The sequence below is a fragment of the Dermacentor andersoni genome, chromosome 4, assembly GCF_023375885.2.
Source record: "Dermacentor andersoni chromosome 4, qqDerAnde1_hic_scaffold, whole genome shotgun sequence".
Lineage (NCBI taxonomy): Eukaryota > Metazoa > Arthropoda > Arachnida > Ixodida > Ixodidae > Dermacentor > Dermacentor andersoni.
In genome coordinates, this window is record NC_092817.1 from 9302028 (window position 1) to 9316027 (window position 14000).

General features: G+C 43.7%; 1 protein-coding gene across 1 annotated transcript; it reads right to left on the bottom strand.

Moving 5' to 3' along the window:
• Nucleotides 1–25: 25 nt before the first annotated feature.
• LOC126535943 (uncharacterized) lies at nt 26–11679 on the bottom strand. The gene is made up of 2 exons (XM_050182806.3): nt 10338–11679; nt 26–7313 (listed from the first exon to the last, which is right to left on the bottom strand). The coding sequence occupies exons 1-2, from the start codon at nt 11394–11396 to the stop codon at nt 7107–7109; spliced, it is 1266 nt and encodes a 421-aa protein (XP_050038763.1). The 5' UTR covers nt 11397–11679; the 3' UTR covers nt 26–7106.
• Between the last annotated feature and the right edge of the window lie 2321 nt (nt 11680–14000).

The window sequence follows — 14000 nt, forward strand, 5'->3', positions numbered from 1 at the left end:
TGAAGTCCTGTATCACTCTTTGAGAGCCAAGTTCGAAGCACTTTTTATTCAACACTTTGAACAAACGGCAAATAGCAAACATGTCCTTTACCATGAGACCATTTTTCCAACACTCCAATTGTGAATCAACTGCACATGTGGAACCCGCAAGCCATGTGCTTGCCTACACAATATGCCGGCACTGCAGCTTTACTGGGCTTGCATGGCGTGAGTCTTTGCATACACAGTATTGTACAGATTAACAAATGTGGCCATTTATGTTGAACATAGTTCAATGACAAGCTGTACTTGTTAGGTAACACTTAGTGAAAAACATTTCTGGCCAAGATTACATAAATGCTTCTTACAAATTCCTGCAAAGGCACAAGCGTTCTAGGGATCACGCATAGTTTGTGTATGCTATTGTTTTGCCTGAGAGTCCAAGCCCAAGAGACCAAAAATGCTATGCTGTGACATAATGCCTCCCCACACAGATATTTTTCTCAAAGAATAGCAGCATCTGGTATGCCTTGCATAAAATTTGATTTAAACAATTAGCATGAAGCTCTTGCAGGTTTAGCTACAATTTTTGCAGGCCTTCATCCATAAGTTACACACCAAAATTTTTGATATGCAAGTGCTCTGCCCAGACATTGTGCATGAACAATGGGAGAGATTGAACTGGCAGTCTTTGTCAAGCACAATACCCAGAAACGCAACCCATTGCACATTTCAATGCACTATGTACACGCTCTACAAGCATGGCAGCGTAACTTGACTAAGGTTGCAACACACAGCTTGACTAGTTCGGGCAGTAGTATTGTTCTTTCGAGGCAGAGTTCCTGTAGTAGTATAGTACTGTGGTTGTTATGCCTAGTATTTTTGGTTTCATTGCTCTTTGCATGTCCTTAACTTGTTTTCGAGCTTCTTCGTTAGTCTTAAAGTTTCTTCCCCATATGTTAGCACTGGTAGAATGCAATGATTGTACATTTACTTTCTATGATAGTGGCAAGCTCCCAGTATGGATTTGGTAATGCCTGCCATATGTGCTTCAACCCATTTTTATTATTCTGTAAATGTCCTTCTCATGATCAGAATCCCTGTGAGTAATTGACTTAAATAAACGTACTCCTGCAACAGGTAAGAGAGCGGTGTATATTGGTGAGCGAATGGGAATAGCCGATATTCTAGTTGACATGAAGATGCGTAGGGCAGATAAACAGCGAGTTGCAAATGGATGCCAAGGGAAGGGAAGCACAGTCTAGGATGGCAGAAAATTGGGTGGGGTGATGAAATTGGGAAATTCACAGGTGCAAGTTGCAATTAGCTAGTGCACGACGGGTAATTGGAGGTCACTGAGAGAGGCGTTCATTCTGCAGTGGACATAAAAAAATATAGCCAGTTTTACTTGAGAAAAGGTGATACATTTTCGATGTCAGTCTGATACACCAAAATGTTTTTAGCACTAATATTTTTTCCAAGTGCTCCAGACTAAATGCTAAAGGTCATTTATCTATTATAAAAATTGATAAATGACCAACCCTTCCCCTATTGGAAAGTGGGATAAGTGAAGCTTGTCCTGCGTGCACCTGACCTTTGTCACGGTTAAGTAATCCGCAGGTAATGATGCCGGATTGCTTCGGCCTTCTGCTCCCTCAGCTCAGGATCTTCTCGTTGCTGTCAGATTGCCTGGCTTGCTTGGGCGGCTCCTAACAGCTGGATCGGCACGCCTTTTCAAGGGCAAGTTCGCGCTGCCACTCGTTGAAGGCTGCCTGTTCCTTGGGGGAACACACAGCGCGTGACTGTCCCATCCATTTTCCGAGACTGAACTGAACGTAAATGAAACCGGCGGCAGCACATGCGAAACCCTTTCCTTCCCAAATGAAAGTGAAATGGCTCCGATTGGTTGTGCGTTTACTGTGAGCGTGCACATATGCAGCTGGAATTCATGCTAATGACACTTTGGCACCTACGGAGCTGTCAACTCATCAAACCGCCATTTCTCGCACCTGCTCTGCTCTGGGTGCAACTGGTTTTTTTTTTCATGACCACGACAACACCACATGTGTGCCAATACAAGCTTCACTTGAAAAAGAAAAAAAACGCAGTGGCCACATAGCAGTAAGAAAAAGTAATACAGATGCAATGCACATGTTGGAATATGTGCAACGAAGCTTTCGTAAAGTGGTTACTTGAGTACTATAAATTTGCCCATTTCATTCCTGCATCCTTGGCATAAATTATGGGAACTGGCACGTTGTGCACTCGTGCTATGCAATGCAACAACTCTTGGATTGCCTTGTATTTTTTTCATTTCTTATTTTAAATGTACTGCCTGCTTGTTCAATCCATCGTCATGGGTATGTACCATAGTACGAGAATCGACACACTGCAATCATCACAAAGAGGTAGTTGGTGTTGGCACGATAGAAGTATAAACGAAACTGTTGCCCAGTGGTTAGGAAAGTAGACATAGAAAGGTTTGCTTTATTAAAGAAATTGTTTCAGTGACTTATATTTGTTGCAATGAGGATTTGGGCATCATTGTTTTATTAAGTAATTCTGTAGAAAATATCAGCATGGTCACCTACGAGGGTAGTAAAGGTAGCAGTGCGGTTCTGCGTGCGACCTATTTGGTAAGCCAGCAGCCACCTTCGGGGAATGTCTAGGAGGGTTTGCCAAGAAAGCTTCACTTTAAATGTTTGGAGAGGCCCCAACATTGCTTCTCGAAACTTTACGAGGACTCCCCTCGTCCTCCTCTCTACCCGCTTCCAATCTCAAAACTGACCTCTCTGCCTCCACGCCAACCATAGCTATGTCACCCACAGAGCACAACCATTGCTGTTTCGGCTGTAAGTGAGGACAACAAAGCCTAAAATGACATGCAACTTCTGCCATGGTTTCTGCAGTGCTTCTGGGATTGTTGAGGCTTCATTTTTTTTTTCTCTATGGGTCAACGTCATGCAATGCATGACTTATCACAATTATGAAATAATTTTTGGCTGTGCTATTTAAGTAACGATGCTCCTGTCTGCCATTCTTAAAATTCTCAATATTTGTATAGTGCCAAACATTAGTACAATAGTTTGACATTGGTTAATCTGTCAGTTGAATGCGTCTGAAAGTCTCAATTCAAGCTTTTACTTTTCCATGTAGGAAAAGACATGTCACTGTGAATCTAATAAAATAGTTCCTTATGAGTAGGATACAAGCTCTGCAAGTCATGCTAATGTGTCAACATGGACATTCTATAATCAAGTAGTGGGGCTGCAGCACAGACACCACCTGCCAGGTGCACCAAAAATGAGTGGAACAAGTTGCATCCATAGAGTACGAGAGAATTGAGGAGCAGGAGGATGAAAATGGTGCTTTTAGATGCAGAGGTGTAGAGGAAATGAAGCCAACAAATGCAAATGTACATACTGATTTGTCAACAGACCTTTTTTTTTTTTCAACACAATTGTATACTGCAACCTCTTCCCAGCCACCAACAGCGTATGACTTAGCAGTCTGAGCTGGGCTCAGAAGTGACATCAAAGATGGACCAAAAATCCTTAGTACAGTGACAAGGTGGGTAATGTGTTGCCCATACTGGCAATTCAAGCTTCCTGTACAATGCTGACTTCAAAATGCAAGGGCTGGTCGCCACTGTAAGGTACTGCAAGCGAATAGAATTTCATTTCACTGCCAATTTTACATTCTATCAATCCAAACTTATTTTGCATGTCCTAGATGCATTAATGGAAGTCAACTGTATCAATAATAAATGTGGTTAGCCTGGGCCTTGTGCCCTGTGGCTTTGGACATATATAGCATTTCATTGGCACAAAAAACACTACCTAAATTGCCATAAAGTTTTGCATGTCTTATATCTACCAAGACTGCTCAAATAGGCAGTTGGATACTATGTTTGAACTCCCCTTGGAAATCTCTAGCCCAAATGCATGCAAGCTTGTGCTCGCATTGGTTTACATCTGCACTTCCGAGGGACCTCAGAATATCAAATCTTAAAGAAGAAAGAAAATGAAATGCAACTTTTGTGAGAAGTGCATCTGGTATATAAAGAGGCTTAACTCCATTATTTGTTACATATTCCTGTAATACTTTGTAATTGGATATTCAGTCAATTGAGCAGCTTCTAGATGAGAAACGACTGCTTTCACTTGCATAGTGCATCACGACTATGACAACAGTGAAACGGGAACAGCACGTTACCAGATGTGCATGGAGTATTGTGATAAAACAGAGAATACCAGAGCTCTGCACATTGTTTTAGAGGAATTCGAACATGGTGAAATCGGCCAATCATAATTTTCGTTGTCTACAAATTCGTACTCGGCTGACCGAAAGTCAATGATGGGAAATGATTAGGCAGAAGCTAATCTGCTGCGTGCTTTTGCTCATGAACTCTGCACAACAACTGTGTTTCTCCTCCAGCAAATTATTCAGAACAGTCCTCTTTTATCGATTTCTCTCCCTTTAAGCTGCAATCAGCATTGTTATTCTTTTAACTTTAACATCAATAAATATTCGGCAATATCTAATAGTAAATTGTTGAATCGAATACAAATTGAATAGCAAAGACAATTAGACCTGCATTTGAAATTTTGAATATTTGCATACCACTAGCGTTCAATGAAAATGAGTTAGGAATGTTGCTTGAGTTATGTGGACAGGGCATCTAACATTTGCTCAGTCTAAGCTGGTGCATAAAAATGTAGTTGGCGCTGAAGACTCCTCTTATCAGTGATAGCTTGTCAGTGAAACTAAAACCGATTCATTTATGTCAGAAACAGAGAAACGTACATATGCTACCATGACACCTGGCATACTGTGCCATTCCTAAAGCTGCTCGTATTAACAGGCACATCAGCCTGCACACTAGCAGGCTGATGGCACACTAGCTTTGCCATCAGTTCCAAATCAATGTCAAGATACTTAGCAGCAAGGTGTGTGCAGACTCCAGTGATCTTTTGAGGCTTGTATGTCTGAACAAAACCTGTGATGTATGTTCTCGTGGATACTTTGGCCAAATAGTACGACCACATAGTTTTTTCGCCAACTCATTTCAAGGTATGCCGTGCGCCCGCAATCTTTTCCTTTGAAAGTGAATTCCTGCCTCGTGCTTGCCAGCCATATAGTGCCAGCATTGGAGCAGCAGTTCCCCAGCATCCTGTAAAGCTGCTTCTAAACAAGAGGTACAGAATGCTTATTACAATCGCAGACTGCATTCAGCTTTTTTTGCCACCATAGAGATTTCAGCAATAACATGACCTTCACAAAGCAACCTCTTTTTATGCACCAACAAGAGCTGCGTCACACAAGAACATTTGGAATTTGTTGTAACTCAACACACTAACTGATGTCATAATTGGCTCTCCAAAATGCTCAATTCAGGTTTGGTGTTGACATAGCGTTTTCTGCTTAAATTTCAGCATTTCTATACAACTTTATCTGTCTTATGCATCATCCAGCTGCAGAAATATAAGACAACTGCTTCTTCATAATGGTCAAGGAGCTGCCACAGTGTCCCTTAACATAATTTAAGAGCCTACTTTTATGTAGCTCACAAGCGCAATGTAAAACTAACTACACTGAGCCTTTGGATGCAACTGTACGCGAGCATAAAGTAGATTTATGTACAAAAATAAAGTGTGCCTCACAATGCCATGCACCAAGCTCTAGTATGTACGTTGCTAAAAAAGAAAGAAAGAAAATGCCTATGTACACGTCTCTCCACAAGGTTGCAAGACCATTGAGCAGTTGCCAAGAAGCTGCCTCATGCACAGGCACAGCTAAAACTTCTGACAAAATTATTTACAAATGCTGGCCATGGCAGGCTGAAAATTTCATGCACATTGCAATGTCAATATAGCATGTGCCACTGCCTGTGTAACAGCATTCCTGACACAAGAAGTATTGTACATGCCTTCCATTGTAAGACTGAGTGGCACTGCGTCAATGTATCCTGTTACTTTTTATCTACGCCATATTGTTTCAGTGAAATGGGGACCGTTTCCGGCATTGTGAGCAAAAAGGTCTGTTTGGGACGCCTGTGTTGTAAACATAATTAGTAACACAATGCCAGCATCATAGTGTAACATGTAGGTATTTTCCCACACTACGTATTTCAATAGCCAGTGCTGTTCCACAATAAAGCTTTTGCACCGTTTCATTAAAGCTCTCAGACCATACACAGTGACACCTTAGGGGGTAATAAATGAACCTTGTAAAACTTGCACATTGGTGCATCATGGACACATAGAAAAACAATTGATATTTAAGGATTTAGGCATACAAAATTTCAGTCATACAAACTGTGGATTAGCTGTTGTGTTGCGCAGCAGACATGCTTTGTCAGCTACAAAGGCTTATTTCACTAGCACAGCTGAAGGGAATGAATGCCACATGTGAGCATTGCAAACGTCGAATCAATTATTCATGCTCCATTAAAGAAATGAAGCATACTGTACAATACATTTTTCAGGCAACATTCTTGACCAAGTACAATAGCAAGCTTGATCAAAGTGCAGTATTCACCGGCACCATAAACTTCTGCATTGCTGCGATTGCATAAAAGTATGTGAAATATCAAGCATTGCTCAGACTGCAAGTGCTACTTTTTTCACTGACCATGATTGCCACTTGGCTGAAACTATTTCAGTGAGTGCCATGCACCCACAACTTGGGATGGCAGATGAGGTACAAAAACCAAAAGCATCCACAGCTGACAACCAAGTGTCCACAACAGTGGCGAAATGCAGTTCTGTTGTATATGCCTAGACGACTATTGGGAAATTTGTATGAATATGTTAATTGTAGTAGAAACAATACAATCAATTAACATGGCAAATAAATAGCCAAAGCATAAAGTTTGGCTTAAGACACAGGATACCCAGCACAAGATGGCAAGAACAAAACCAGACAGTGCCTTCTTAAACCCTTTATCACCATGCCACTAGCTGAGAGTGCTGGGTGTGCACTCTCAGCACAAATGTGTGCGACTGGGTGTGGCTACACAGACAGCTAATGTAAGGATAAGTCCACTGCAATGCCATAAGAGGAACTTTGGTGGGCTGCATTCTTCACAACACTGTTTCATTGCAAAGGCGAAAGGACAGCCAAGCTCAGTGGGAGTGATGCTTCTGGCGTGGTGGGAAATGCTTGACCCCTGCCAGCGGTGGTGTTGCTGCTGTCGCCATTACCGGAGGAGTCTGCAGAGTATGTCGCGTCAGAGAGAGGGAGTGGGATCGTGCTCTCTGCACATGGCTGAGGTCCTGCGAAGGTGCCACTTCTCGAGATGGCTTGGCAGACTCAATTCTCTTGAGAAGTGCCTGTGGTTCGTGAAGAGAATGGTGCACTGTGAGACTCTGCACACAGGACAAGTTGCTGCATTACTTGTTTGCTCTGCACAATGAGTAGTCCACAACCTCTGCACTGAAAGAAATGATAGCTTGAAATCCCAATTTTTGGGCATGGCTTGCTATAATGCGAGTGCATATAGAAAGCTTTTTCAGCGTTATTGCTGCAGGGAGCAGTTCTTTCAGAAATAGCAATGCATGCTTAATCTCTGCACAATGTTAAGTCATATTACTTCAATAACAAGTGGTTCTTTTTATTGCAGGTCATTAATCAAATCACTGCAGAAATTCATGAAGTGGAGGTTACATTCGTAAAAGGAAATGTTGCTATATGCCTCAGTTGGTCATTACTGGTGTAATGAAATGCATGTTCAGTCTGCACATAACCTATGGTAATGTTTCAATTTTGAGTTGGTGTCAGAGTTCTTTTCTTGCAGGTTGTCTTTGTGCTAATACCAAACTCTAGCTACTAGATCGTAACAGTGAAACTCTTGCACCTCAACATATGCACGGCACCACAAAGACACTGAATTACTGTGCCATAAGCAAATTGGAAAATGATGTAGAAAGGACAAGTCGGCAGACCTCTTTGGTAAAGCCAATGAGGGCAATTCAATGCAATATTTTTGCAGAGATTTGTTACACAAGCTGCAGTCACGCATACAGGCAAACACTTATGTGAAAAAAATTCTAATTCGTTACGACTGAATTGCATTTCAATTTATGCCTGTAGAGTAAGGCTGCAAAGTGTGGCTACATTTGGAACATTCAGCTGCAAGGATTTGGGCTTAACAAGATTTGCTGCTGTTCTAGTTGGCTCAATATACTCCGGGGAAGGAAGTAAGTGCACTAGAGACAAGTATAGAGAAAAGTACTTGTTCGTGCCTTGTTTCACTCTGCGCCCATCTCTGATGCATCACTTCTTTCCCTGCGAATTGTCTTCTGCATCACTTTGCTATATTTTTCCTACTTCAGGCATTGGTACTAGGAGTAAAACCGTCAGTAACAGACAAGCTATTACTAAAAAACATTTAGTAATAGCAAACGTATGGCAGTGCTGTCATCACATTCTGTGCCGGAAAAAAAAAAAATTTTTTACAAACCTTACGAGCACTAATTTTCTCGGTAAGTAAGACATAGATTTAACAATATTTCTTTAAATGCTTTACAAGGGGTTGTTGGTCAAAGTGGCATGCAGCAAAGTAGTGCATTTGCCTTCTCTTTCTGCCTGCACTTTGCCACTTTGTTTACGAACATGAACTTCGCTACACTAGTTTAGGATAAAAAACTGAGCAAGTTGGTACTAGTTATCTTCTGGCTTGTGCAGTACTCGCAAAACATCAGAAAAGGAAGTGCACAGGACCTGCACTTGCAAGTGCAGGACCTGCAAGTGGCGAGCAGCCACATTTACTGGAATGAGCAGCAAGGGGATAAAGTTTTACTTCAGACGGTGAATGCTGGTGCTCCTTCAGTCTAACATTAACACATTGTCTGCGGTGTAATTACTGCATCATACCAATATTCGGGAAAACAATGCCTACGTTATTATCTGGGAGTTTCAACACATGCCTTACACCATATCCCAAGTCACCAAATCCTGTGCACAGGACAGCACAAGTCCTGTGCACTTCTTTTTCTACTGTTTAGTGAGCATTGCACAATTGCGAAATGAATTCTATATGCTGGATATTTTATATATATATAGTGAAGTGTTACACCATGGCAACAGTATGTCTTCAGCTACACTACAAATCTCAGTCATCAGCACTGATCTAAAGTCGCCCCTCACTGGCATGGTTTGCGTGTATCTGTGGCGACTATTCAGATGTATCTCAGCTACTTTTCTCATCTTTACTGTAGGTTAACTTCATTTTGGCTACTCTTCGGGATTTAAAGTTATTTTTTTTGTTTTGTCCAGCCACCCTGCAAAGGAAACACATTCGTGACCCACCACTCTTGAAGCTATTACTGGCAGAGCATGTTGTTTGGGTGAGCCAGTGCACAGGGTAGAGTGCCCGTTGTTCCAGTGAAGCACTGTGCTGTGTGTTGCACCACGCAAAATCATCTGCAAAAGTTATCACCTAAGAATGCAGCCCCTGACTCAATCGCCTTTGGGGATATCATTTTCAGTGCATGTTGATTGGCTATGCTAGTAGGCAAAACGCCCATTGCTCAAGCGAGGCATGATGGATATCATGTCTTGTAAAAATAAGGACCTGAGAATACAGTCATATTGTGTGCAGTGGTTTCTGATCGATTACATTCAGCACAAACAGTGAAGGCCGAGAGAACAACAAAAATGACAGGACAGGCTGTTCCTCCTCCTTCCTCTGTTATTGTTTGCACCAGTGTTGTACAAGCTGATCCAAAATGCAACACTACGTCTAGTAGAAACTTTTCTGCAATAATTTTTTAACGCAGACTCGATGATATGTATACTTCTTTATTCCTTGAATTTGGCGACAGACATGGTGGTCCAAATTTTAATACTCACCTTGAGTTCACTAATCACGTTTCAGCTGAATTCTTTATCACTGTGTAAATTCAACATTAAGGGCCAATTATCCACATTTGGCTGACTACAGCACTGCAGTCAAAGCAGAAGCATTCATGTGAAAAAGACGTATACAAACTAAGGATTCTTGGCCAATCCCCCATAGTGGGTATGAGCCACTCTCGGAGGCAAACAAACTTAAATACCGCAAGTGTTGTGCAAACTTTTTCTCCCATCATTGCGTAGATAAGTCTTTAGAACCAAATCAAAGCACACAGCACAAAATGGCGAGCTTTTCGAAATGTTGCCTGCAAAGTAAATTCCAAGCTTTAAGTTACCACATTAGCACTGGCAAAGCTTGGCCTGCGCTAATGCCACAGGTAGCCGACCCCCCACCTCATCGAGGGCGATTTTCTTCGTTGATACACCACCGCACGTCTTCAGGAAGCAGCCGAGGCGAGAAACGAATTGAGCGGATGGCGCAAGCTGGCACTAAAACTTACGAGGTTTTCCACTTCAATCTGCCGCTGCTGTCGCTGCCGGTTGATGGCCGAAGGCGCCAGGCGGGACGGCGTCCTTGAGTCAAATTTTGGCCTCGGTCGGTTCTGCTGTGCCAAGATCCGCTTCAAGAGTCGCTGGTTTTCGCGGTCGATACGCTGGACTTCTTCATTCGAGAATGACATATTCTTGCGCCCCTTGGCCCGGGGTTCCTTGCGTGCCCGGTTGGCCTGGCCCTGCTCGCATTGATGCGCCTCGAGGCGCCTGATGGCGTCCACGAGAAGCTGCAGGTCAACGGGTTCTCGCTGTTGGTGCTTGCTTCCCAGGCGCACCTTGCCAGGCAATGGCACGGCGGACGAGCGTTTGCGCCTGGCGCCACTGAAGGAACTTCTATCAGAATCGCTGCCGCTGCTGCTGTCGCCGGAACGGGTAACGCCGTTTATGCCTGCTTCAGACATCGTCAGTTTGCTGACAGGTAGTTTCATTACGGGCACGGGGCTGTCACACATGTAAGGCGAATGAAGTGGCGTCACGTCCGTGATGGACTCCGACTCCGACAGGTCCTCCATCGAGCCCTCGCTGAATGACGACAGTCCCTCCGAGTCCGTGACGCTCGAACGTGGGCTGCTGGCTGCGTCCTGACCATCCACGTCCTCATTTTCATCGTCCTGCTCCATGCAACTGTTTCGGAGCAGTGGAGGCGACGGCTCTTTCATGTCGCGGTCGGTCAGGGAAACGTTCTGCGGCGCCACGGGGGGGCTTATTCTTCTAGCAAAGAAACTCGAGCTCGGTAGCCGGTACGACGACTCAAATGGCAACAGGCCTGAGTTGCCACCAATGGAACTGCTGCTAGACGAAAGCGCGCCCTGCGCAGTGAAAGAAACGGCATCGCGAATGTTCTGACCTAGGCTCCCAAGATCGACCGCTGCTGCGCTGCAGGGGGGCTCGACGCCGTCGCCCTGGATGTAACACGGCTGAGACGTGGAGGCAGCTTCAGGGTCGAAAAAAGCGACGTCGCTCTGCAAGTCCTCGTCGTCGCCATCCAAGTCGGCTTTCCAAGACATATTGGTCGGTCCTGTACCCAGCGGACCGATGAATGCATACGGTCTCCGCGCACATCCATCAACAGCGCGGGCGATCACGACATATCCTAGCAAAATTCATTCACTCGCCCTGAGCTTCTCTCAAACCTTCGCTGTGTCGCGGAGACAGAAATGGGCACGATGTAGCTATGTCACACGCAACATTACGTTAGAAACCCGTCGGAGCGGGGCCGCTGCGTACTCTCGCGTTCGCCATGGCTGCTTCTCGGCAGCGACAAGTTTGTCCGTTGTGTGGTCCGTTCTTTTTTCGCCTCGGGCCCTGTGGCGCCACCCCGCGCGACGGCGGCGACTGCAGCGTCTATTTTTCTGTTTTTGACGTCATCGTGCTCTTGTGCTTTCGTCATAGATGCTTTCGTCACCAGCACGCGAACGGCGGCCGCCGCTATCACGTCGTTTTTACCAGTTTTTACGGATTATGTTGTCACTTATGCTCCATTGTGCCTTTCATTTGTCAACTACCACTACTGACGTGCCGAAAATGCTATGGGGAACGGTAGCATATGACGCTCCTTATGGTGCATCGCCATATGGCATTCGTTTTCACATTTCAAGCTGTTGGTCAAGCCGCTCGACAAGAATCTCCATATTGATGAGCTGGCTAGGGGGGCGAGACACTGCATCGCATTGCTACGCCAGCGACCATCCCTTCTCAGAAGTAACGTGCCACACTAGCTAGAAGTAGCCTGACTGTATTCCAAAACTTCCCCCAAATTAATCATACCTTGCCTGCACTGCAGAGTCGGACTGCATCGTAAATCACTCATACAACTCAATTTGAAATGCTGCTTGAGATCTGTTCTTCCTGCTCGAACGAACATATATATTACGGAACGCATAGCAAGGAAGGGGAACCGGTGACAGAAACATTACATGGTTGGGGTTAATTAGTCGGTGGTGATTTTACGATCAACGACTATTTTGTTAAAAATTTAATTATGGGGTTTTACGTGCCAAAACCAATTTCTGATTATGAGGCACGCCGTAGTGGAGGACTCCGGAAATTTCGACCACTTGGGGTTCTTTAAACGTGCACCTAAATCTAAGCACACGGGTGTTTTCGCACTTCGCCCCCATAGAAATGCGGCCGCCGTGGCCGGGATTCGATCCCGCGACCTCGTGCTCAGCAGCCCAACACCATAGCCACTGAGCAACCACGGCGGGTGACTATTTTGTGTAACGAGATTTTGACGCTAGACCACGCGCATCCTACACAACTTTAGACACAGATACACGTTCTCTTTAGAAGCAGAAGTAGAACCTGAAGTTTGTGCGGTTTTCTTATTGGGGCTCAAAACCGCCGTAGCTGCGATATGCTGATGAGCTACAAGCATGGCTACAACTAAGACAGTCAAATACGTAATCAATAAAAGTGCACCGGTGCTGGCCTATGTATAACCTATGTATTTAACCTATGTATATTTCAACGTTCTTTTTCATCCAAAATGCAAGTAGCTCGTGTAGTCGTAAGAAATGGGACAAAAAAAAAAAAAATGTTTCGAATTACACATCAGTCGATTGGAATCTATAATCGATTATATTCTTTCTGTAACAATAACGTGACGAGCTGTGAGCACAGTTTTCTAAGAAATCGATCAACAGAACTTGCTCTCCTCAACCAGAAAGAGTATATATTGGAGAAGTTTGAAAAAACAAAACAAAAACTATTTATTCTTGGAACTTTTGTTGATTTCACACAAAACTTTGATTACATAAATAATAAAATTTGATAAATTAATATCGATGTCACACGACCACTTCTGATCGCGATCAAGCCCTATCCGGATCGAAATTATCGACTGTGATTGACTCCCTCGCGCAGCTTGCGCAAAGGAGCAAATCACGACCGAGAAATTTTATCCAGATTGCGATCAAAAGTGCGCCGTGTGACTTTCGTGAGCTTCCCCTGATGGTACTAGAAAGTTATCTTTCAGAAAGATGTCAGTTTGTATCGATTAATGAAATGGTCTCGGTCATATAGCCGATAATCTTAGGAGTATCCCAGGGTAGTATTCTCAGCCTTTTGATATTTAAAGCATAAGTTATAGTCAATATTTCATCAGAAGTCACATTTATAATTTATTACTCGGCGAACGAGTTGAGGTGAAAATTCATGGCTATGGAGAAGGGTAACTTGTAATCGTCCGTAGCTCTCTTTAATATGAGATGCTTCACTTAAATTGTGGCGTGAATGTTTTACTGTATCTGTACCTTACGCGTCTACAAAATTTGTACGAGCCATTTCAGGGACCCTTTAACGCTAATGCCGTCTTAGAGAAATTAAGCACGACACCTAAAAGGCAATTAAAGATAAATAAAGAAAGGCTGTGGTTTTTTATTGTATAGGTAGGCATACTTATGTAAAAGGTAACCTTAGTCAAGGGTAAAACGGACGCCTACCAAAAAACATTAAAAGAAAAGAAACCAAGACGTTTCGGCTCCCATACATGGGCCTTATGTGAAAAAGGCGCCCGTATGGGAGCCGAACCGTCTTGGTTTCTTTTCTTTTAATGTTTTTGATCGGCGTCCGTTTTACCTTCGACTATGAGTACATTGTGAACAAGGCCC

Bases quoted from the DNA above. Each gene is read 5' to 3' on its own strand.
- LOC126535943 (XM_050182806.3), bottom strand. From the start codon at position 11,396: ATGTCTTGGAAAGCCGACTTGGATGGCGACGACGAGGACTTGCAGAGC. The intron at 7,314-10,337 runs GTAAGTTTTAGT...CACGAACCACAG, and splicing joins AGATTGAAGTGGAAAACCTC to GCACTTCTCAAGAGAATTGA.